This window comes from Microtus oregoni, unplaced genomic scaffold, assembly GCF_018167655.1.
Source record: "Microtus oregoni isolate MIOR12 unplaced genomic scaffold, Mior012 000048F_ref0000485, whole genome shotgun sequence".
Classification (NCBI taxonomy): Eukaryota; Metazoa; Chordata; class Mammalia; order Rodentia; family Cricetidae; genus Microtus; species Microtus oregoni.
The window spans coordinates 12,147,837-12,173,733 of NW_024543222.1; the positions used below are offsets into that span (position 1 = coordinate 12,147,837).

Here is a 25,897-nt window from a genome sequence, read left to right on the forward strand (position 1 = left end):
GATGAGGCACAGCTTCCCACTGTGACCCTCAACAGCCTCAGGAGTTCCCAGACCTCAGGGCCTTCAACTCACAGATTTGCAAAATTCAAAGCAAGAGTTTCCACACTACCCAGCGGCACACCCAAGGTATGCAGGTTTAGCATGGCTAGTGAGAGAGAAAGAGGGGGTTATGCGGAAGAAAGTTAGACTCTTCCTGGTCTCACTAAATGCTATCTTTCCCTTTACAAAGAACCAACTGTGAGTTTCGTGGACTCTTTCTTGTCTATTGTTTTCTGTAGTTATTAGCCGTCCTGAAATCTGTCTTCATCATTCTCATTTCCTGGAGTTTATCTTGCTCTTCCTTTAGAATTTCTTCTTTCTACTTTAAGCATTATACATCCCCTCTGATGCTGCTGTGACAGCAATGCACGAACTCAGGCGCACCACATTCTTACTCTAACACACAATAGCCACTGATCTGCATTATACACAGACATCTGGGAAAAAGGAACCAGAATGGGATTCTTAAAAGATTAGCATCCAGATACAGAATGAGATATCAAAAAGTGTAGCTACAATGTGCTGACAATTCAAATACATAACGATGCTTGATTCAGAATGATATTCAAAGTGAAAACAGGAAGAGAAAGCCTCAACACCATCCTTGAATCCTGCTAATACACTGATTTATTACCCTAAAAAAATGAATAAAGGACATAAATTATTTAGTTGCCTTTTCCATATAGACTATATTTTAGTATCTAATATGCAATGATGAAACTCCTCCTTCATATAACAAAAATAAATACAAAAAAAATTTAAATTTTTTTAAAATACTATTTGTCATCCTAATAAAACAAAAGACTAAAAGAAACAGCCATCAGCATCTGCTAGGTCAGGAAAGTTGGGAACTACACTTGACAGGTCAGATTGATACCTGACCCTCATCTCAGCAGCCAAGTTACCATCACCAAAGTGGGGAAACTAAACACCGCCTGCATCTCCTTCCACACGCATATGAATATAAATATTCACTGAAAACAAAATTGTATTACATTCTGCTTGATAAATTTCTTGTTCACATGTCACAGATAGAGACTGAGGAAATGACTCGGGGGTTAAGAGCACTTAATGCTTTGCAAAAGACTGACACCCACATGGTAGTTAATAAACATCCATAACCCAGCTGCAAGGCTCTGGCAGCCTCCTCTGGCCTCTCTGGGCACCAGGCACGCACACTTATATATGTGCAAGCAAAACACTAACACATATAAAATAAAAAATAAATCTTTTTAAGAGTCAGAGATATTTTCCTGTGTCATGAAAACTCTTATAACATCATATTTGATATTTATTTAAACGTGTCTTTTCATTTTCCCATCACTCGAAGAAACTTCCAACTATGAAACACTCTCATGTCCTACTAACGGTTTAAATTCCCTAAGGTTAGCACTGTATGCTTAAAGCCATGCGCCTGCAGTTTGGTACAAAGACATCAAAAAAGAAAAATCAGAAAGAAAGAATTGGCACTGTGACAGGCAATGCGAAAAACCTAAAAGTTCTTTTCAAATATTGCCTTAGTTTTATTGTAGATATAAAGCAGAACAAAATAACAAACTCTAATGGTTTTCACGAACATGGTATTATAATTGTACAACAAAAACAAAGGTAATCCAGAATAATTGCTTGATGTCTTTTTTCCCTTAGTGATGGGCAAGCTTTGTGTCACTGAGCCTCTCTAGTCGAAAAATTCCAATGTAAAAAGCAATGATACAAACAGGCTTTAAAAAAAAGGAGTAATTCGCCAACACAGGAAACCTCGTAAGAATACTGAAATATGACCAAGAAAGAATGAGAACTAAAGAACCTGGACGCCCAGCATCTTCATCTTCGGAAGGAAAGACAGGGAAAGAGCTGGCTGAAGATTACCAAAGGATGAGATGATGTCACATGGCTGAGGGCATAAAACTGCCCAGGGACTTTCTGTGATCTGGAAGGTACATTCCCATGACCTGTAGGAAGGCAATGCCTGCCCTGAAGTGGCTGTGAGGCAGCAGAAATATGCTGAGCTGGGCTCCGGGTGCCCACTCTAATCCCGGTTTGGTCTGACCCACAGCTAGGCCACCAGGCAGTCCTCAGACTTCACCGACAAGTAGATCCTGTATCCGTCCTTCCCAATACACGCCACAGCACAAGCCACCACTATCAGTCATCAGAACTGCTATGGCCTTCTTCACTGTTTGTACAGTATCATTTAAAAAGATTTATTAGAGAATTTTAAAAGCAACTCTAGTGTCATATTAATTTCATAAAATTCAGTAATAATAAAGGCAAAATTTTACCTCGGTTTCTAAAGCCATACTATGCTTATATTGTGTCTTCTTATAAGAAATGCAATGGCTCTGCGGTGGTGGCACACGCCTTTAATCCCAGCAAGCAGGAGGCAGAGGCAGGCGGTCTCTGTGAGTTTGAGGCCAGCCTGGTCTACAAGAGCTAGTTCCAGGACAGCCGGGGCTACACCAGAAAAACCCTGTCTCAGAAACCCCCTCCCCCCTCAAAAAACAAAAAGGTAAAGAAAAAGAAAAGCAGACAGACACGGCAGTGAAATGGTCGTGACTCTCTGACAGAGTGTTCGTCAGCTTGGGGCCACCTAAGGAAAGGACCTCTCAGGAAAGGTCACTTGTGAATTGGCCAGCTGTGCTTTCCTACCCCCAAAGAGCAGATCATAACAAGACAATGCTCCAGCTAAGAGAAGTCTGCACCACGGAGGCCTTCTGGGCTGCCTCAACTTCACCTGACTGCTTACTCTTCTTCAAAGTGGACGGTCAGGCATCAGGATGCCTCTTGCAAGCAAAGCCAGACTGAAGAGGATACAGTTTATAGAGGGGTTAACCCTACAACTTAGAACAATGTGCTTTCTCTCTGAAGGACCAAAATGACCACAATTAAGACACCAGCTTTATAAAAAGAGTGTCAGAGAAGGCTTGCTCACTCCTTAGCACTGAGAAATTCATTGCTTATTATGAATTTCTGAGATTTGGGCCATCTGAATATTCAAAAACTTAGCAGCTAGAATGAAATGGATTTCCAGAATGGGAGAATTGCTCCTCCCCTCCCCACAAAAGGGGAAATGTTTAGATGACTGAAAATGTAATTCTTTGTCCCAAGAACATTTGCTGTCGTCGTTCCTTGTTTCCTCCATGTTCCTGTCAGGCATGCATCTCAACTTCATTAACAGGAGCTCGTAAGCAGCTTGGTGCCTCAGGTGCTTTTAAAGATAAGTTGCCCATGGGACTGAACGAGCATGTGATCAAACTGGACCCTCTGAATGTGGCTGACAATTGGGGACGGCAGAGAAGCCAATGACAATGGCACTGGGATTTGTCTCTGCTGCATGTACTGGCTTTTTGGGATTCTAGTCTATTTGGATGCATACCTTCCTAAGCCTGGAAGGAGGGAGGAGGGCCTTGGACTTCCCACAGGGCAGGGGTACCCTGCCCTCTCTTTAGGACTGAAGGGAGAGAGGAGGAGGGTGAATGGGGGAGGAGGGTGAATGGGGGAACGGGAGGGAAATGGGAGGGGAGGAAGTGGAAATTTTGAATATTATTTATAAAGCAATAAAAATAAATAAACCACACACACACACACACACACACACACACACACACACACACACACGTTGCCAGGAGTTGGTTGGTGAGATGGCTCAGAAAGTAAAGGTGCTTGCTGCCAAGCCTGAAAACCTGAGTTTGATAACAGAACCAACAGAGGATGACTCCAGCAGGCTGTCCTCCAGGCCAAAACTCTCTCCCTCCCTCTCTGAACCCTCCCCATACAGAAATAAATAACTTACATGTGATTTAAAAAAATTAAAGAAAGTAGGCCTGTTGACACAGGCCTGTAATCCCAGTTCTTCAAGAGGCTAAGGCAGGAGGATGGAAAGTTCAAGCCCTACCTGGCTATAGACAGCAAGTTCAACAACAGCCTGTATAACTTAGTAAGACCCTCTCTTAAAATGAAAACAAACAGGGCTGGGGATATAGCTCAGAGGGGCAGTGTTTTGTCTAGTATGCATGAGAATCTAGATGCAATTCCCAGTAACTCAGTAATGATGATAATAAAGAAGGAGTTAAAATAAATGACTTTTGGGGATAGAGAGATGGCTCACTGGTTAAGAGTACTTGTTGCTCTTCCAGAGGACCATGGTTTAATTCCTAGCATCCACAGGGTGGCTCACAAGCATCTACAACTCCAGTTCCAGGGAACTGGCACTTTCTTCTGGCTTCCTTAAGCACCAAGCATAGATATGATGCACATACATACACACAGGCAACCACTCACAAACATAAAACAAAAATCAATAAATCCTTTTTAAAATGTTCGATGTTGCCTTTAAACCCAGCACTCAGGAGGCAGAGGCAGGCCAGCCTGGTCTATCGAGCTACTTCCAGGACCAGCTTCAAAGCTACACAGAGAAACCCTGTCTCAAAAAAAAAAAAGTTCCATGTTGATACATGTTGAATTATGATATCATTATATATGAAACATATGATCACTATTTTTAATTTTTGCTGCTAGTATTTCTTTCTAAATATCAGAATGTAATGCTAACATTTCAAGTACAATTTAATATATGGACTCTAAGTAAAAATGATTACTAAGTTTGTGTAAAAATTGCTATTGTCAATTTAAATAAAATTTTTAATTTGCTTGCTACTCTAAAACATATCTATAATGTTTAAGTTAGCAAATCCTTAAATATGGATGTGTATAAATAAATAACTGGGGGAAAGGTTAGCATATTAATTAAAGTCCTATATTTATAATTATGCTACCAAAGCTAATCACCAAGGAAAAGTTAAGTGCTCTAGTGGGAATTCCAAGTCACATTACCTACAGTGCCAGGAGCTTTAATTAAAGCTCAACATTTCATCTCAGTGATTAGCTTTGATGCTCAAGCAATGAATGGAGGTCTATCTTATCAATCGTTGATCACTAATACTTAGATTAGGAGGTTTGCTATACACATTATTTACTAAGCCAAAAAGACAGCAGTGTTTCCAGTTGGTTACACAACACAAATCACAAGCTATCAATGAGAAGAGGTGAAACCTATCAATGCTTTGTCAATATGAGACTCCTCCATTATAATATTTGGCTCTAAGGAACAAGGTGGCTGGAGAACGTAGTGAAATCCAAACTAAATAATGCAAAAAATACAGGTGGTAGAGAGAAAAATGAAAGTAAGGAAATTGTTCAAAAGCTAGGACAAGAAATATTCCAAGGCAGAGCCACTGCAGAGGCAGAGGCCATCTCTAACGCTGACTGACAGAGCTGATCAGAATGAGCAGCCCAGGAGCATTGCCCTCTTCGCCACAGCCTCACTCCCCCAACCAGAGAAGCTGGCCCTTAGTCTTCCGCATGCTAAGCAAGGGCTCAACCACCAGTCACACCCCCAGCCGGGACCTAATCTCTAATGAGGCTTTTATGATAACATCATCACTGCAGACAAAAATGTGCAATTTCAGAAACCAATTCTGATTGGAACAGTGACAATTTGAAAAGAATCTTTCATTTTCTCCATTTATTTCTTTAATCGGACTATTTCCGAGTAAAGCACATCTGATATGGGAGCTGTGCCTTGTGCCAGCCTCAGCACCACAAACTCCGTGCTAAATGGAAGTTTTTATCTTGACAAATCTACAGCCACCTAAGGAGAATGAGGAGCTATCTTTTAAGATGGAATGCCTGAAAGCGTTGATGCAAGAAGCTTGCATTCACAACACTGAACAGAGCATAAAACAGAACAACCTTATCCCACGGGAACCAGAAATGAAGACACTACAGAATTTTTAAAGAGAAACACACAAAATCTTAGGGGAGTGAGTAGAGAGAGGGAGAGAATACCATTTCCTAAGAGGAAACTGGAAAAATCTCCAGGGATAAAATCCCTTTAATTTAAGCTCTATGCTTAGTATAATTCAAATAGAAATCTAAAGGGGGTTTTAAAGGTATGTAAGGAAGAGAAAGAGATGACAAAGCTATTTTCAACTTTTACTAGTAGGAAAACCACAGAATGGCCTCCTTCCTAGATAAAGACGACAAACAAGACAGCACATGGGCTTCACTCTACCCCTTAAGATTGCATGTTAGTTTATAACACTGAACTTCATTTAAGTTAAGAGCATCATCTGGAACAGAACAGAGAAGCTGGAGGAGAAAATGAGCACAAAGATCAGAAAGTGATTTCAATACAGAATATGCTGAAGAATGGCTTCTTTCTCAGGTTTGAGGTCATACAGTTACCATGCAAAATGAGCATTTTCACACAAATTCAGCCTTCAAATTTTTTTAAGTTTTGTGTATGTGTGCAAGTCTACATGAATAAATGTGAACCACGAGCATACATGAGCCTGCAGAGGCCAGAGGAGAATATCAGATCCCCAGGAGCTGGAGATACAGGCCGTTGTGAACAACAGTGTGGGTACTGGGAACCAAACCCTGGTCTTTTACAAGAACAGTAAATGCTCTTAATTACTGAGTCATCTCTCAGTCTTGAAAAACTCTTAATCGAGCCAAAATCACCAGAAATAGAGTCCTCAGAGGCCCCAAAGCTAAGAATGGATTTCTGTTGATTGCATTCTGTTGCCAGCTGACACTGGAGCAGACTACAATGCTATATAAAGAATCTGTCATTTAACAGGGAAGCTACTTCTAGTTAGTGATAATACCACAAGCTAGTGACAGTATGAAGACACTTAGCTAAATATCTGGAGGGAAATTAAACCATGATCTCAAACATGCACTAGTATTTGAAGTCAAATTGGTGGAATTCATTCATCTATTGCCAGCTAAGAATGGTCAGGGCCTGCCCCTGGAAAAGACAGCCCCTTGTGTGGCCCAGCCTCATCTACAGAGCCAAAGGCCACCCACAGCTTCCACTGAATTTGGAGTAAAGAAGGAAAACCAGTGAAGTTCAGTCTTAGTTATGCAATGAGAATTACTCTCAGAACTGCAAAGGGCTGTAAGACCAGGGTCCCATTCAGAGTGCCCTGACCTTGGGGAAAGGCGACTGGATGGGGTGGTGGAAGGCACAATACGATGGGGGGCACAGCAGTTTCCAGTTTCCATGACAGTCACTCAATTCCCCTAGGTTAACCCACCACATATTCTAATCTAAGGCCACCAGGAAAAGCCAAATATAATGCTATGGTAGCTATTTTTATTTAGTGAAATTAGGTGTTTTTCTGGCTTCTGTATGTTTTATATTGGCCATGCATTTCATTTTTCCAAAGAAAATAAAAATTATAGCTGAGTATTTGTGGTACATGCTTGTAATCTCAGCACTAAGGAGGCGGAGGCAGCAGGATGACCACAGTTTAAGGCCAGCTTGAACTACATAGCAAAATCTGGTCTAAAAGGTAAGTATAAAACCAAAAACCTAGTCAAACAAAATTTGAAGGAAAAAATTCTCTCCATTCAAAGTAACTGTTAGACTAACCCGTGAGTGTTTTCATCCCATCAGATGACTCTGCCACGTTTCTGGCAATAAAAGAATCCACAGTGGGGAAGAAAGTAACTCTCTTTATATTGTTAAAGAAATCATTTTAAAAGGTTGGAAATAAACAGTGAGAACATATGCCATTCACTGTGTGAGATGATTCATGCAAAATAATTCTGAACGCACAGAACTTACCCTAATGCGTTGAAAATGTCAAAATCTACAATGTGGTAAAAATAATATTTTCCTTGTCAAAGAATTTCTTCAATTGCTGCAAGTTAGTCATCACTCACGAACCTAGTGTCAGAAGCAAGATGACCAAGTGTTTTTGCAAAGCAAAAGAACTCACTGACAACTGAAGGCACGTATTTATAACACTTGCAGTGACACAAAAATACCAAACACTGAAAGCGACAGTGTACAAAGAACTTAAATTCCAAAATCAAGGACCACTTAAAAAGATCAGTGATTCAAGTAGGTGATTCAGTAGGAAGTGTTACTAATCAAAGTATAAACAGTGAAGCCTTGTGAGAAAAGGGACACAGTCCCACCAACAGTGCCAGGAGCACACCCTGGTGCCAAAGTCTTCTTTTCCATAGAGATGACAACAACACTGTCAAATGCGGCAAACAAGTCTTTGGGCTAGGAAACTAAAAACTAGCAGTTTCCACGAGAACATCCAGTCAAGAAAGCCTCAGTATTTTATAAAATTATCAGTTCTGTGGTCTTGCAAAGGTGTTCTTCAGCTCTGTGGCAGCCCTGGAAATAAGCCCTGCCCAGGTGCCAGGGGAAGCAGAACAGGCCTCATTATACTCACACAACTATAATTTGCTTTGAGGTCTCACGACTCGGGAAGACTACATCCAAAGATCTGTGTTATCTAGGTGTGGTACTTCACGCCTACAATCCCAGACACAAAGTAGGATGATATTGACTCAAGGATGGCTTGAGGTCGCAGTGAGACCCTGTCTCAAAGAAAGACGTTTTAATCATGTTTCACAACTGCACACCAGGTATGGTGGTACATGCCTGTAATCTAAGTGCATAAGAGGACAAGAGGACCTTATCTCAAACAAACAAAACTCCATTTATCCTGTTTTAAAAAGATATGATAACTAACAGTCACTCCCTTTACAGAGTTTTCTCCTTAGTCACTGTGAGCTCACTGGGAAGAGCTAGACAATGATAAGCTACACATTACACAATTTTGGAAATTTGTTATGCTTTTGTTTTTGCGTGTTCACATTTTGCCTACATGTGGCCACAGAATCCAAAAGAAGCATAGGATTCCATGGAACTGGAGTTACAATTGAGTCACCATGTGGGTGTTGGGAACTGATCCAGGATCCTCTGGAAGAGGAGCACCTAGAATACTTAACTGCTGAGCCATCTCTCCAACCCCATTTTGAAAGTCTTTTCCCTGGAATCACTACAGGCTTCGTGCCATCGACTGCTGCTGACCTCGATGCAAGAGTCCTGCCGTGAAAGCCGAGTTTATCTCCAGATGCTTACTCAGCAGCCAGGCTTAGGCTAACTGGCAAGATGCTGTGATGTTTGGAAACTGCTCTGACTGGGTACCCACTGCTTCATGAATAACATCCCACTAAAACCTCAGGATGGCAGGAGGGAGAACTGGTGCTTGGAAATGACCACTCACTAGAAAAACTGGCATCTTTAGCAAGTACTAGTCACCAAAATAAACCTAATGAAAAGATAAGCCACTAAGGTCCATGTCCCCAGAGTGGAAAGGCGAACACAATTCAGATATTAGTGTTCTCAGAGGTCAGACGTGCAGAAAAGCAATTTAAACTACTTTCAAGAGGCTTCATGTTTCAACAGGACCACACAAAATATGAACCAGCACAAAAAGATAAACATTAATTTTTTTCCAAGAAAAGGTTATTGTTTAAAGATATCATATCTGAGAAGATCTCCTTTTATCAAATAGGTAGATAGCAGCAGTGTTTGTTCACTGCCAGCTGATCCCAAACAGAAGACCACTGAAAGGCATTTACCTCTTCTAGGCTGGGGAGCGAAGAAGAAGATACTGTGCGAGATGACAGTGGGTGAAATGGCTCTTGACCAATAGCGTGTTGATGGTTCTGTATGTGTATAAAAGGGTTCTGTGGTGGCCTGGGAGGCAATGGAGGTAGGCCATAGGGAAAGCCCGGCCCTATTAAGTGATTCTGTTGCAAGTTAGCAAAATTCCATGCTCCTTCAGGAGCCAGGTATTTCAGGGGAGGTGGAGCAAGGTGTTCAGATGTCAGCGAAAAGGGGGAGCTGAAGAGCTGAGGTGGGAGGCGTTGTGGGAATGCTAGGCTGTTGGCTACTTCAATGTCTCTGCTGTTGTCGTTACAGTTAGAAAAGTGGCTACTGCGGTCTGTGCTGGAAGGGGGAGACGGGACTGCTGGTGGGCTTCTAGTCTGAACTTGTCTGTATTGCAGAAGCCTTGATTGAGGCGGTGGCATTTCAGCTAGCTCTCGAGTGTCACCTTGATCACGATGAGACAGCTCTCTGAGTAAGTCCTGAAACCTACACGAAAACAAAAAAATATGAGGGAGAAACGCCATTGCATTAAGAAGAGCAGAGTCAGCCATGTGTGATTTCATACCAAATCACAATATCTAACTAGGGATGCCATTAATCCCAAACTAAGTATTGATACTCAGCAGATACTAAACTGGAGATGCTCAATAAAGATGTCAAATCCCTGTTTTTTACCTTTGCCTCAACATGAAAACTGGAAGTAATAGAAGGCTACCACAGGCCAGGGAGATAGCTCAGCAGGTATAGATGCTGGCCACCAATTAGCTGACAATCCAAGCTAATCCCTGGAAGACACATGATAGAAGAACCAACTCCCCATAGGCTGCCCTCTGGCCCCCATATTCATACAAACACAAATGTACGCACCTATACACACACTCCTGTACACACACACATACACACACTCCTGTACACACACACACACTCCTGTACACACATACACACACTCCTGTACACACTCATACACACACTCCTGTACACACACATACACACCCATACATCCGGCAATAAAAATAAATAACTAAGAGGCTGAAGAGACAGCCCACCAGTTAAGAACACTTGCGTTCTTATAGAGGACCCAGGTTCAGGTCTCAGCACCCGTGTGGTTGCTCACAGCCACCGGTACCTCCAGTTCTAGAGGATTCAAGGCCCTCTCTGGCTTCCTCAGGCACCAGGCATGCACACGGTACACACACTATACATACAGGCAAAATACTCATACACATGAAACAAAAAAAATCAATTAATTAAAAAAAGTTGTATATTTTAAAAATAGAAATAAATGCTAAAAAAAAATAAGAAGAAAGAAGCTTTAAGGGCCACAGTAACAGGGTTTTCCAGAGAGGATGAGGAGGCAGCACACAGCAGTCATATGATGCTGACACAAATACGCTGAATCCTCAGAGTGCCGAAGCTCCAGGAAGTCAGATAAAAAGTTAATAATAAACTTGCAATCTTTAAGTTTTAGCCACAAATTTACTTCTGTCCTCATTATTCTTTTATTTACTAAGTAGGCAAACAAACAAGATACACAGTCCCAGGAATGGTTTGTTTCTTTTGATAGCAGACCATAAGTCAAGGAGCTAAAGTCATAGATCACTAGGCCCAGATTTGTACAAGAGTGATGTCTAATTCTCCATATTGTAGAGTCAATGGAGAGAACTTTGTAGTATCCACCAACAAGGCCAACAGTGGATTTATTTGAGACCGTGTTCCAATTGAAAACTAAAGGGCAGAAAACTCGGATCCCGTTCAGGGCTGGCCCTGGGCTGCTGGAGTACCTCGAGAACGTTGTCTCCACTTCATCGTCAACTCTGCTGGCCAGTTTCCACTCTGCCCTCACTGGTGGCTGGGGAAGATGCGGGAGGTGAGAATGGGGATGGTGTGGATACGGAATGCTGCCCTGGCTGAGATAGGCATGGTGCTCACTCCACTGCTGTAGCCGCGCCTGCTGCTGCCTCAGTGTCTCCAGAGCTACACTTCCATGTACTCGATCTGCAGAAAGAGGCAGGTGGGAAAAGCTAGTTTAGTCCATTTGGGGCTCCAAGTAAATTTTGTACAAAGACCTTTACACCCAGATTTTCCTCCACAAAGGCAAAGAAATAGCTATAATTCCATTGGGTAAAAGTAATATCCTAAATTTGCCAGAGCCCAGAGCTATGGTGTTGACTCTCTCTCCTTCATGATGGTGCAAATGATGTCACCTGGATACTTAGTATACACCTATGTACATATAATACTTGAAGCCAAATTTTATAATACTAATTGGCTGGGTTTTCTGGAATTATTTGGAGACATGAATCAATCTTGACCTAGAGTTAATACTATACAGGACACACCATGTTCAGCAAATAACCTGGGGACTCTTTTCACATGTGACATTATGACAGGAAAGCTTACCCAAAGCTTCTCCTATAGGCAATCCTGGGGAGTTCTCATCAACAAAGTTGTTCAGAGGTGAGGCTAGGATGGGACCAGGCTGTGTAATGGCTCTCAGTGGACTGTGACCGTCAGGAAGCACGGGAGATGGCTGCTGCTCGGGAACCACAGCCTCTGCAGCTGGAGGAGACTGTGGTCGGTGAGCAACTGCATTATTGAAAAATGCATTGGTGGGCCCCGCCTGAAATGCAGGAGAGAGTTGAGGAGGTGGCTGCGGGGCCTGTGGAGGTGCCTGGCTTTGCTGCTGGACCACCTGATTTGGCTGGGGTGCCACCTGATTTGGCTGGGGTGCCACCTGATTTGGCTGGGGTGCCACCTGATTTGGTTGGTCAGGCAAATTATTCTGTTGCTGATTTAACAAGGTATGCTGCTGAGGAATAGGAAATGGTGGCCTGGGTAGCTGAGGAAGTGGATGAAAATGGCGGGTAGGGATTGCATACTGTGTGTGTGGTGCAGGAAGAGGAAGATTTATGTGTCTTGGGTTGAGATTATCTTTTCGAGGAAATTTGGTATTGGAATAAACAACGCTGGGACGGGATTCAGGACTTCTGTTCTGTGGATTTGATTCCAAATCAACCTAGAGGAGAAAAAGAAAAAAACAAGAAACATTTTTAACTGCAAAAAACCGAGTTGGGTGACTTTTCATCCTTTCCCAACCATACCCCACTTAAAGGCTATAATATGCTCTTATCAGTAGCAGTGGGAGGCCTGATGTGCAGAATCAATCACCTTTGACAATCAAAGAGAATATTCTTATAAATTAAAAAAGATGACAGAGGAAACAGCATATTAAATTTGAGTCTGAAGGAAAGCCACTGCCATTTTATTAGAATGGCCACTCTAATTCCTACTATACTATTTTCAATTTCACACTTTCTTACTTAGAAAGAGAACCATTAATTTCCTTCCGATATAAATCAACAAAATGTGCTCTCTCCCTCTGATTTTATTGTTTTTATATATCCAATCTACTTCTCCAAACAAATCAACATTAATAAAAACTGTGTCTCTGGCAACTTCCAAATAAACAGACAGATGCCATGTCACGGGTATGGTTGCTGACTTATGTCCACTACATAGTCTGACATTCTTTCTCTTAACACTCGTAGAGGGCCTACTAAGTGCACCGTGTTTGAGTCTGAAAATTAAAAAGCAAAAGTAAGATTCAATATATACCCTCAAGAGCTTAGAGCAGAAGCTACCCTCGGCCCAGCCACTCTAGCTCCAGTGCCCTGAACCTGTGTAAATCGGGTCTTCTCAGAACATAGAAGGTCAATCATTTACATGTTATCCAATGGCTCCTTTCGCACTGCAGTGGCAGAGCTGAATAGCTGCAACACACACTGTGTGAACATGAAGCCTGAGATTTATGTCTAGCCCTTTGCAAAAGCAGCCTGCCAATCACTAGCCCAGCGGAGGCTCTGTGTAAACACACGAGACATTGGAAAGAGGGGTCACATGAGATACTAAGGCTAAGAAAAGTAAAGAAGGCTTCAGAAAAGCAGGCTCCAAGGAGAGAAGAACATTCTAACAAACAGAGGGGAAAACAGCACAGCAGATGTGGGATACATATTTTCTGTTCATAGAGCTAGAACTTTCTTCTTTACATGTTAGCTTCCCCTTCTTGACATCAATCACACAGACCCTGGCTGACTCAATACTGAGCACAAACATCAAGTTTGATGCCATTGAGCTTTGGAGAACCACCGGGAAAAGGGTTTGAAATTAAAAAGCATGCTTGTCTTGAAATGTAGGTTTGCTGTAAGTGTTGACAATGTGAAAACAAAAACGATATGTAATGTCGTAAAATGACACCTTCTCTTTCCCAGCTGTTAAACCACTCCACAAACTGTTCTGTGTTACCTTGCAAGTTTCAGTGCTGAAATGGTCAGTGAGAATTGCAGGGTGTTTGTTTAGTCAAAGTCTATACACTACACAGGGTGCTGATCACTCCCCAAGAAAACAGACCGAGTAGCTTGGTTCCTAATTTGCACTAGGAATACTGACCAGGCCATTGCAATGCCAATCGTATACCGAGAGCCATCACGTCTCTCACCACTTGGCTCTTTGGGTCCTTGGGATTGCTAGGTGTGTAAGTGATCTGAAAACCAAGTGTTCTGGTCTTCCTAAGCAGTTGCTGTGCCTCTTGTCCACATCTCAGAACCTAACCGAGGTTCCTCATAAAAAAATATTTCCTCATACAATTCATACTCTTGAGGATGGTGAAGTTACGTTAGCTAGGGACACAATTCTCTCCAAAAGACACTGCTGATGTGCACACTCTGAGCACATACACAAGGCTATGGTTACATGCCATGGTTGTTTGTGGCTCAGTTGCTGTTTTAATTTCTCCATCACTCGTGACTCTAACACAGTCAGGAAGCTCATGACCACAATACTCTACGACTCTGAAGTGAGAAGGAGCTGCGGAGAAAGTGAACTTGTGTGTGTTTCAGAAGGGTGTGGAGGAGAATAAATGGCACTTCAGGACCCGTCAGTGGAAGCACCAGTGGCTACACAGTGGGAGGCAGCTTAGTTTCAGGTGCTATCAAAATTAGAATCAAGATAGCCAGTGCCAGTCATGTCACTGCTTTTAAATTTGCTATAAATCTTCTGTTAGAAAAGAAGGCTATCTGGCAGCCATGTTTCTGTTTCTCTACATCCTGATGCTTTGCTATGGAGCCCAGGAAACATGTGCAAGGAACTCTGAGCTTGTTTAATTCAGTGCCTCAGTATTAAGAGGCACATGAAAGGAAGGAGTTGAGTGACAGTGGTAGACGCAGGCTGCTTCAGACCTATTATCAGGTTTACTTTCTCAGCAACACCCTCTGACTCAATCAGGAAGTCTCCTGGCTGCCTCACTTACAGCACGGCTCCTCCTATGACACGCCCTCCATCTCTGGCCTCTGCCAGTCAGAGATGCTCCTGGGACACTTGTGAGAAGGTAGAGAACTGCTGCTTAGGCAGACGTTGGAGATCCAAATTGGAAGTCTTTCTTATGATGTAGGCACTTAAAGACACACTCAGACTAGTTTATAGCCACCAACCTTAGACTCAAAAAGAAGCTGGACCACATAGAACTCTGGGAAGTCACAACTTGAGGGCTAGGGTCATGAGAAGGGAATGTATTCTTTAAAAAAAAAAAAATCCAGAAGGAGTGTAGGAAAAGAAATGTTGTGTTAAAGAAAATAATAGAAGTAAGACAACCAAATGGCAAACACCAAAGAAACATGAGCTGTGGTTGAGACAGTGAGCAGAGCTCTTGAACTGTGTGGGTTAAGGTGCGGCACCAGGAGGTGAAGGTCAAATGCACCTTTCTTTCCTCACTCTTCTGCTATAGTTGTGTGGCGCTGAGCACTGAACCTCAGATCTCGTGTGTGCTGGACACACACTACTGCTGTGCTACATCTCAGGAGAAAGCGTCTTTAGAAAGTCCGCCAGACAGTGTTTGCACGCAAGGCTAGCATGTGAGTAACGGCATGACAAGCAGAGTGGGAAGAATGGGCAGGTGGGAAGTGGGAAGAGTCTGCACAGCGGAGAAGGCTGATAACTCGGAGTCAGAGAGGTGACTGGACGAGGACAGGAGACAGTAAACTCAAGAGGACTTCATCTAAGGCTGTAGACAAGAAAGGCTCAAGGATACATGAATAGCAAGTTATCTGTTGCCATCAATTAGCAGGGCACAACCTTGGTAGTGGTGCATCTAGAGCAGTCACTCTGCACCGTGAGGTAAGAGGCTTGAGAAGAGCCACTGAGGAGCCAGACAAAGCTGAGCACTGCACAAGAAAGGAGGGGCCAAGTCTCGCTGAAATGAAAACACACAGCTTCCAGCCACACTACATCAACCAATAACGTGGTCTTCTCTAATTTGTGTCAGCACAGAAGCAGGAAGAGTAAACAAGTGGGCAGACACAAAGTTAAGGATCTGCACAGTGGGTGTGGTGGAAAAGGTCAGGCACTGAGGGGAATCACTGTCACAGTCCCACCAAGGCTAAAGTCACTGCCAATGAGACATCTGTAGCTCTGTCTTCATACAGTTAGGAGCTCTTGCTAGTCTTGCAGAGGACCCAAACTCAATTCCTAGCACCCACACAGTGGCTCACAACCATCTCTAACTCCAGTCCCAGGAGCTCTATGGCCTCATCCAAACTCCACAGGCACACACGTAGACACATACATATATGTAGCCAAAACACTTATACACATAAAATAAAATAAATATTTAAATTTTTAAAGAGAAAATCTGAAGAAATATTTACATGCAAAGAAAAATAACTCAGTGAAAGACAACAGGACAGGAGAAAGGTGACATGCCCTACTAAATTATCCTAAAACAGAAAGCATAACAGAGCCATGGGAAGCAGAGCTGCTTTAGGACAATGAGACCTTCCCAACCAGAACCACACACTCAGTTGATGTGAGCAGCATACCTGTTTGAGCTCTGTAGGCTTTTTCTCTGGTGTTCGGATCTTATTAATTTCAGGTCCAGGGTTACTTGTATCAGTTTTACCTAAGAAAATATTTTTAAATCCTTATAAATTATCTCCAATAAACATGACATTTCCAGTCACTATTCAACACTAGACAAAGCAGAATAGTTTAAAGATTATTCATTCATTCTTATAGCCTTATATGCTACCGTGTGCATGCTAGTCCTCTACTGTCCTTACGCTACCGTGTGCATGCTAGTCCTCTACTGTCCTTACACTACCGTGTGCATGCTAGTCCTCAACTGTCCTTACGCTACCGTGTGCATGCTAGTCCTCTACTGTCCTTACACTACCGTGTGCATGCTAGTCCTCTTGTCCTTACACTACCGTGTGCATGCTAGTCCTCTACTGTCCTTACACTACCGTGTGCATGCTAGTCCTCTACTGTCCTTACGCTATCGTGTGCATGCTAGTCCTCTTGTCCTTACGCTATCGTGTGCATGCTAGTCCTCTTGTCCTTACGCTATCGTGTGCATGCTAGTCCTCTTGTCCTTACACTACCGTGTGCATGCTAGTCCTCTACTGTCCTTACACTACCGTGTGCATGCTAGTCCTCTTGTCCTTACGCTATCGTGTGCATGCTAGTCCTCTTGTCCTTACACTACCGTGTGCATGCTAGTCCTCTACTGTCCTTACACTACCGTGTGCATGCTAGTCCTCTACTGTCCTTACACTACCGTGTGCATGCTAGTCCTCTACTGTCCTTACACTACCGTGTGCATGCTAGTCCTCTACTGTCCTTACACTACCGTGTGCATGCTAGTCCTCTACTGTCCTTACACTACCGTGTGCATGCTAGTCCTCTACTGTCAGAACTGCAGCTTTTCTGTGAAAAAGAAAAAGTTATACATGAAAAATGGCAGAGCAAAAGCTTCACAAAGGAGAAACAACCTGAAAACAGCAAATAAAAAAGAAAATGGTCCGCTCTCCAAGATTTACAGTCTTTCTTTAAAGAAAAAAAAAAAAAACTAGACACATAAAAGGTCTTGGTATTCCTGCCTGTTTACATAGGCTCAACACTTTGTTCATTTGCAAATGCAATTAAGTAAAAATCTAAATGATGTATCAATTCAACTTCCTGAAGAAATTTAAGTTGACTGTTAGGCTTAGACCTAAAAGCTTCCTGAAAGCCCACATGTAAAGTGGTTTGTTCTCAGTGTGTGCTACAGGGAAAAGTAAACCTTAGGATGTGGAGAGTAAAGGACAGCAGCAGGCATTGGGTCTCCAGCCCCTTTCTCTTTGGCTTCTGTTTCCCTATTCCTATGAACCAAACACAACTCCTCTGTCACACAGGCCCACAGCAATGGGACCTGGAACCAAAACACATCTTTACTATAAGTTGTTAGCTCCAGCTGTTCTGTCACACCGACGGGAGTTCTAGTGCAAAGATTTTGAGCAGAAGTAAGTGAGGGATTGCAGAGGAAGCAAAGTAAGGCTTTCCAATACCTTAGAGTAGAGAAGCCTATCTTCACAAGTGTAAAGCGCTTTATTCAGAAAGAATTCAGCCCAAGTTGGATATTTTTCGAGAAATGCCCTAGCAACAGCACTAAAACTCTGAAAATGAACTGTCCTATCAACACTGACTAACCACTGCACAAGGAGGCAGGAGAACTGTAATATCAAGGCTAAACACCAGTGGACGGCCAGAAGACTAGACAGTACATAAGAAAAATGAGGCAAGCTAAATAGTACAGCAACAGAAACTACCAAAACCAAAAAATCCTGAAAGGAACCAATACAGGGATAGTCATGAGCTTTGGAGAACGTTAAGTATCTGAATGCATGGGCAAATGGGACCACAAGAGAATCAGAAAGGGAATCAGAAAAAATATCTGCTGTCATCAAGTTTGAAACTCTCCAAACATTGTAAGAACTATGTAAAAAGACCCAGAATACGCACACACCAAAAAAGCAAACGAAAACCTTCCCAAAGGTATATTATAATGAAACTACTAAGACCAGCATGAAATAAAAAAACTAAAGAGAAAGCACAGTACATTACATATATGTGAAAAATATGGCTAATGATGGCCCACACACACTCCCTTCTGTGCTAGGATCAAAACCAGGACCTTGAGACTGCCAGGCAAGCACTGAGCTGTACCCTAAGCCACCTTAACTCTCTTACTTTTTAAAACTGTTTAAAATGACACTTGCCTGTTTAAACAAAAACCACCAGAAATATTTTCAAGTAAACCTACATAAAAAGTAACATGTGCCGGGCCATGGTGGTGTGCACCTTTAATCCCAGCACTCAGGAGTGAATCTTCGTGAGTTTGAGCCTAACTTGGTCTACAGAGTAAGTTCCAAGCCAGAGTGATACAGAGAAACCCTGTCTCAGAGAAAATGGGGGGGGGGGGGAGAGAGGGAGAAAGGGAGAGAAAAGAAAGTGAGTGAGTGAAGTGCAAAGCCATCATGCCCAGAGAGGAGGTTCTGAACTTCCATCAGTCCTTTTACTGTACATGAGGTGTGGAATTTAAGTAGAAAGATATGCTTCAGAGATAAAAGATACTTAGCCCCACTGCAACTAAAACACTATTAACTACATCATAACTAATAAGCCAACAAAAGCTATCAAATGGAATTATAAGTATACCCTACAAACATCAAGCTCACAGAACCCAAGATTAAAAAGAAATCCATTTCAGTGTGGAGGCTTAAACCTTTCAACCTAGCACTCAGAGGAAGAGGCAGGCAGGTTTCTGAATGTGAGGCTAGCCTGGTCTATATAGAGCAGAGAGAAGAGTCCCAATTATGAACTATAAGAGCAGCACGCTTTGCTGCTCCTTCCAGGTGGTGCTGCAGGTAAATGTAAACGAAATATGCACAACCACTGCACTGCAGCCCCAACCTCAGAAATGCGCCTTAAAGAGACAAACAGAGTAAAAGCAAAAGACCGAAAACAATGTGCACTGCTCTCTTTAGTCAAAAGAAAGCCCAAGAGCTGCACAGACATTGACCAAAGTAGACCTCAGAGCCAAGAACATCACCAAGAACAGTCATGCTGTGACACTAAGTGAGTCACCAGAGAACACACTCTTGAATGTTTATCTCCTAGTAACAGACCCTAGAATTTACTGAGAACTGACAGAATATAAAGAAAACCTAGACAAGCATGGCATAGGAGATAAATCTGTCATCCCAGCTCTTAGGGGAAGTAAGGCAGAAACATTAGGAGTTCAAGGTCACCCCCAAGCTGTATAAGCAATCAAAAGCCATCCTAGCTGAGACTTGGTCTCAAAAAATAAGAACAATACAAAAGATAGACAAATAATTGTCTAAAGAGACTAATTTCTCTCTTCAGAGAGTGACAGAAAAGACAGGCAGAAAGCCAGCAAGGACACAGGCAGCACGCCTGACCAGCATACCCTGAGCATCCTGGGGCTTCAAGGCACACATGGAGCACTGATAAAGAATAAATCTCAGTGAATTCAACAGAATTCATGCAATACAAAATATGCTCTTTTACCATGATGGAATTAAAAGTAAGAACCAGTAACAGAATGCATTTTAGAAAATCATTAAAAACCAGAAACTGAAACTCACCATTTTAAATAATGCATGGCTATAATCTTTTTGGTTTTATTTCTGAAACAGACTCTCACTACACTATAGCTCAGGTTAGCTTGGATTTCATAATCTTCTTGCCTCAGTCTTCCCAATGCTGATGTGATAGGTAAGCACCATACCACCAGCCCATGAATCTTAAAATATTTTAAGAGAAATTAAAAAGTATTTTTCAAGTATATTGAATTAAACAAAAATGCAAAAACAACATATCAGAATCTGTGGAATGTACTAATAAGGAAGACATTATACTAGATAGCCATTTTAATCAAGCTTCTACCTAAGAAAATGTTGAAAGAAATTAAGACCTAAAAATATAGGTACACATATACTCTGTCCATAGACCAGAGACTTAACATTGTTAAGCTCCCAATTATTCCAAAAATGACCCAAAGACTTAATGTAATCCAAATTAAAAGCCTAGCTAGCTTTCAGGTTCTTTGTTTGCTTTTTAAAAGACAAGCTGAGGGGGCTGGAGAGATGGCTCAGCAGTTGAGAACACTGGCTGCTCAACTGGAGGACCCAGATTCAATTCCCAGCACCCACATGGCAGTTCATAACTATCTGTAACTCCAGTTCCAGGGGATCGGACACCTTTATACCAATGCACATAAAGTTAAATAAATCATTAAAAACAAAAAAAGGCAAGCTGATTCTGAACTGTTTATGGAAATGGAAGAAAAGCCTAGATGAGACCATTTTGGAACAGAATGAAGTGGGAGCACCTAGACTACCTGTTTTCCTGAGCAGTGTGTACAAAGCTGAGGTACTCAGGCTGGCATGTCTAGCATGGATGAAAACGTACACCAATGAAAAAGAAGAGCCCAAGTATGGGGAGCTGATTTTAGCATGAGCTTCAAAGTAGCCCAGTGACAGGAGGGTATCTATAGATGATCCTGGAGCAAACAACCACAGATATGCCAAACAAAGGAAACCACCCCAATGATCAGTCCTTATCTCACAGGACACAGAAAGCTAACTCAAGGACCCACTATGAGAGTTGACACAAGACTTCTAATGGGATTCCACCCACCGTTTCGACTTTGCTCTTGTTGATCCTTCTCTACATGCTGATTCTGCGGCTGCCCTATGTTGACAGGTGGGTGATGTCCAAGGCCATAAGGGATCGGTGACCCACGTCCATGCGTATGTAACAGGTTCATATTGTAGGCCATCGCTGCTGGGTGTGTAATAATCCGAGGATCAACTGCAAACCTACCCTGGTATCCTGTCCATGGTACCTAAATTATTATAAGAAATAAATTACTCAAACTGAGTATATTTCTCAACACAAACTGATATAATGTTGTTGATTAGCAAAATACAAACAGACACATAGAGAGACAACGTTTTACTCAACTACCATGTTGATATCAGTCAACAGTAACAATAGGTAGAATCACTACTAAATCCCTAGTACCCAAAACCTGGTTCTCTAAATCTTCAGGATGTTAGGAAAAATGGATCACTGGAGGCTAGAAGGAAATGAGGACTTGAAACTGATGCTTATTCCCTAATATGTCAAAGCAATTTATACTTCTGAATCATTTCCCCTCCATATGGATGTACACACAGATTACCATAAAAATGATTTTTTTCAAGTGAAAACTGCATGGTTACATAGTTTAATAGACTGGATCAAAGAAGAGAGGCTAAGACTTCTCGACACAAAGAGTAGGTATTCTAACCTTTCATGAGTAACAGTCATTTATTTAATGCTCATTCACAGCAGGCAAAATTCAAACGGGTCATTATTTTAATTAGTGCTTTTGATTGAGTCAACTCTATCTTAGATCACCTTTACAGAGGCAGAAAGCTTGCCTATACACACGTGATCTCTCCAGGGTTACACAGATGGGATGGCAATGACAACTGCTCTCATCATTGTTATAATTGCTTGGCTCAGACTCTCAAGAAATCCTCTATACTAAAAGTTTCTCTGACCTAGGAAAATGAAATGGAAATCCTAACAGAGAGACTATTTCAAGCAGAGCAGGTATCATGTTACTCTGCTTGGCTGCCATGCCTGTGGCCTACCATGGCCAACAAGAATGAGAATGCTTGCAGCACAGCAGTTTCCTCTTCATGAACACAGGCAGGAAGGCCAGAGCTCTCGGAAAGATCATCTCTGCCTGAAATTACCTCACTTAAATCAATTGTTTCCTAGGCAAAAACTTCTAAATTTAGAAATATCTATGTTTCTACAAGTTGAACAAAAAGCACCCAACATTTCAAAAGGGAAATAAAAATGTATTTATAGGGGCTGGAGAGATGGCTCAGTGGTTAAGAGCACCGACTGTTCTTCCAGAGGACCGGGGTTCAATTCCCAGCACCCACATGGCAGCTCACAACTGTCTGAAGATCCAGTTGCAGGGGATTTGACACCTTCACACCAATGCACATAAAAAAGTTAAATAAACCATAAAAATATTTTTAAAAAAATGTTTTTATATATAAGATGGAAGTCCTCTAAAAATCTCTTCTTAGAATTCAGTAGTGTTCCTGTATGGCACTAATGTTACATAAAGCGTGACAAATTTAGACCCAAACTTGACTAAAGATCTCTTCTGTCTCCTTCAATAATTCCACTGTTTAGGATCAGTTCATGACTGAGAAAAAGACACATAAAAACATCATGGCCGGGCAGTGGTGACACACGCCTTTAATTCCAGTATTTGGGAGACAGAGGCAGGTGGATCTCTGTGAGTTGGAGGCCAGCCTGATCTACAGAACTAGTTCCAGGACAGGCTCCAAAGCTACAGAGAAAACCTATCTTGAAAAACTAAAAACAAATAAGTAAATAAATAAAATCATCACTTATACAATTCTTCTCAAGAGACAAAAAAAAAACATTTTAGAAGGCTTCTGAATCAAAACACATGACTCATTGACTTCTTCATATCCTATGATAAACCAACAAGTTACATATAAGTCAGACATTTCTTTGGTCATTTCAAAACTTAGTAGTTAAACACAAGTTGCTTTAAAAGAAGCTTATGGACACTGGAACGTTAAAAGTAAATAAAAGTGTGTATTGGTATGGGTGTGGCTCAGGAGTGATTGCTGAGCATGCAAGAAACCCTTGGCTTGATGCCCAGCACTGAAAAAAAAAAGTTGGCAAAACACTCACTGAGACTGCCACTACTTGATCCAGAAGAAAATACTTAAAGCATGCACTTACAGGCAAAGGCACCGACATGACTACATTCCCTCCATAGACAGCAGGTACATAAAGAATACTTGTCCCAGTGTGAGGATCTATTCTTTGAACGGGGCTTGGAGATTTTCCCAAACTTGGGTGAGGTCCAAGAGGGGGTGGAGGAGTATATGCTCTAATAGGATTGCCAATAAGTACAGAAGGATTGGGTTGAACTGTAAAACAAACCAAAAACAGGAGACTCAATAGATGTTCACATTGACAGAAATGCTCTAATCATCCTGTAGTAATAGGAGCGGCGGGCTGCGTCCCCAGCACCCGGCCGCCCCCACGGCTAGCTTTACCCGAAATAATTACACGGAAACTGTATTCTCATGGGGCTTTGCGGATACCCGCCCCAAATCGGAGGCTCCTGGGGGCGACTGCTCCCAGCGGCACCTCCCCCCGGAGGTCTCCCTGGGCGCGCAGACTGTACCCTTTCAGCACTGCGCCTTGCTGGGGCTGCAGAAGCAGACTACGGCTGCGGAAGCAGCTGAGACCCATGGCGACTCCTGACTTAGCTTCTTTCTCCCAGCATTCTGTTCTGTTTACTCCACCCACCTATGTTTTAACCTATGAGGGCCAAGCAGTTTCTTTATTGCTACCAAGGAAATCAACAGATTGATATATGACACTCCCCCATCATCATCCAACAAAAAACACATTTCCCAGGTGAACCATGAAATGCCTCCACCAAAGAACAAGTATGCAGAATAAACCACATTAGGAAACAAACACTCCACGGTGCTCTCAAACAACAGCCACAGCTGTGCGGAGGGTACTTTCCATAACCCACAGTGCTAACTTAGGAGAAGCTGGAGGTGAGTATTCAAGACAGAGAAATAGGAGAGCACAACTCGCAGCAGCAGCCTCAAGGCTAGGAGCAGGCAGCTGCTCAGAACCAAGTTCTGACTGGGTTGCAGCAGTAACATATGGAGTGAAGGCTCCCCGAGTACCACATGGTATTCAAAGTCGTCCTAATAAACTACCATGAAATGTGTATGGTATGACATTTATAGGATAGAAATACCTCGCAAAGATTTACATTGTATAAAAGGCTATGAGTGTCAGTAGCTACACTTTGACCACTTTTCAGAAATTAACATGTCACAAAGTCACTAAGACTACAAAGTTAGTGTTTGTATATACCTGAGAGATGGAGGTGGAAGTGGGGGTAAAGGGAAGGGGAGAGGAAGGAAAAGATTGATAGACAGAAAGACAGAAAGCTCTTTACTGTAGCAAATTTTGTTTAAAAAAAAAAAAAGCTTCTACTCACCAATGCCATCATTCTGGAAATGGTCGCTCTGAGGATGATGAAGGCTTTTTCCCTTTAAAGACAAAAACAAATACATGATAGCCTAAGCATGTTTTAACATTAGAGAACAGACATGACAGCCTAAGCATGTTTTAACATTAGAGAACAGGGCTTCTCCTCAACATGTGCAAAATAATACAACTACCCACAATGAATATTTTAAACACCCAGGCTGTCATCAGGAATTATCCTGACTACATCAAGCTGACTTTCCTTAGCTCTATGCCCTCTCTGGCAACACTGCTGTGTCTTCAGTTTTCTGCTTCAAAACTGATGACACCTAAAATCCTTTTGGTTTTGTATCTTAAAGATTTATTTTATCAGGGCTGGAGAGATGGCTCAGTGGTTAAGAGCACTGGCTGCTCATCCAGAGGACCTGAGATCAATTCCCAGCACCTACATGGCAGCTCACAACTGTCTGTAACTCCAGTTCCAGAAGATCTGACACCCTCACACCAATGCACATAAAATAAAGTTAAATAAATTATTTCTTTAAAAAATTTATTCTATCTTACTGTGTGTGCACGCGAACACACAAGTGCATGCATGAGCAGAGCTGTGGGTAGGTGCTTAGACAAAATGGTCAGAAGAAGGTATTCCATCTCAGAGTTTGGAAGGTGCCAGGTTTATCACACATGAGCGAGGATGCAAACTCCAGTCCTCATGAATGCAGTTTCCTAACCTGAGTCAGCATTCTAGCCCATTTTGTTAAGACAGGGTCTCAAGTACCCCAGGCTAGCCTCAAACTGGCTATGCAGCTAACGATGACCTTGAACTTCTGATCTGCCTGCAGGTGTGGTCACCACGCTCAGTTTTATGCTTACAAAGCTAGGGGTAGCTCTGTGCATGCTAGACAAGCACTCTCCCACCTGAGCTATATTTCCAGCCCCTCAAATTCTCTGTTTAATCATTTTTTCTCTTTTGGTTTGGTTTGGTTTTTGTTATCTAGCCTAGCTGGCCTAGAACCTGTGAGAGAATGGATTGGCCACAAACTCACAGTGACCCTTCTGCCTCTCTGCCTCTCAAGTGCTGGAACTACAATGAAATGTGCAATCAATACAACTATTTCTATCCCGTGGGAACAACCCTAAAATTGTTCTAAAACTGAAATGACAAAATATGAAAGTTGTTTTTCAAAAAGGAAAATTCATGTTCTACTCATAGGGCAAGAACCTAACATGATTTGATTTTTTTTTCCAGTATGATTCATAGTATCTCAAAGTATTCAATTTCTCTGAAAAAAAAAGGGAGACACTGATGATTTTGTGGGAAATTTTAGTTAATTGCTAGGTGGCAATTTGGCAATATAGATCAGAAGCATCAAACACATACAGAGACTTTAATACTGTAATTACACTTCCAGA

General features: G+C 42.1%; 1 protein-coding gene across 5 annotated transcripts in view; it reads right to left on the bottom strand.

Moving 5' to 3' along the window:
- Positions 1 to 25,897, bottom strand: part of Helz (helicase with zinc finger) — a 145,750-nt gene that overhangs the window by 11,875 nt on the left and 107,978 nt on the right. For all 5 annotated transcript variants that reach the window (XM_041635671.1, XM_041635670.1, XM_041635667.1 and 2 more), the window contains 7 exons: positions 24,495 to 24,546; positions 23,204 to 23,394; positions 21,056 to 21,263; positions 16,396 to 16,475; positions 11,927 to 12,542; positions 11,308 to 11,521; positions 9,496 to 10,012 (listed from right to left, as the gene is read on the bottom strand). In XM_041635671.1, the coding sequence (XP_041491605.1) occupies positions 9,496 to 10,012; positions 11,308 to 11,521; positions 11,927 to 12,542; positions 16,396 to 16,475; positions 21,056 to 21,263; positions 23,204 to 23,394; positions 24,495 to 24,546 (1,878 nt within the window). The remainder of the gene's footprint in view (positions 1 to 9,495; positions 10,013 to 11,307; positions 11,522 to 11,926; positions 12,543 to 16,395; positions 16,476 to 21,055; positions 21,264 to 23,203; positions 23,395 to 24,494; positions 24,547 to 25,897) is intronic.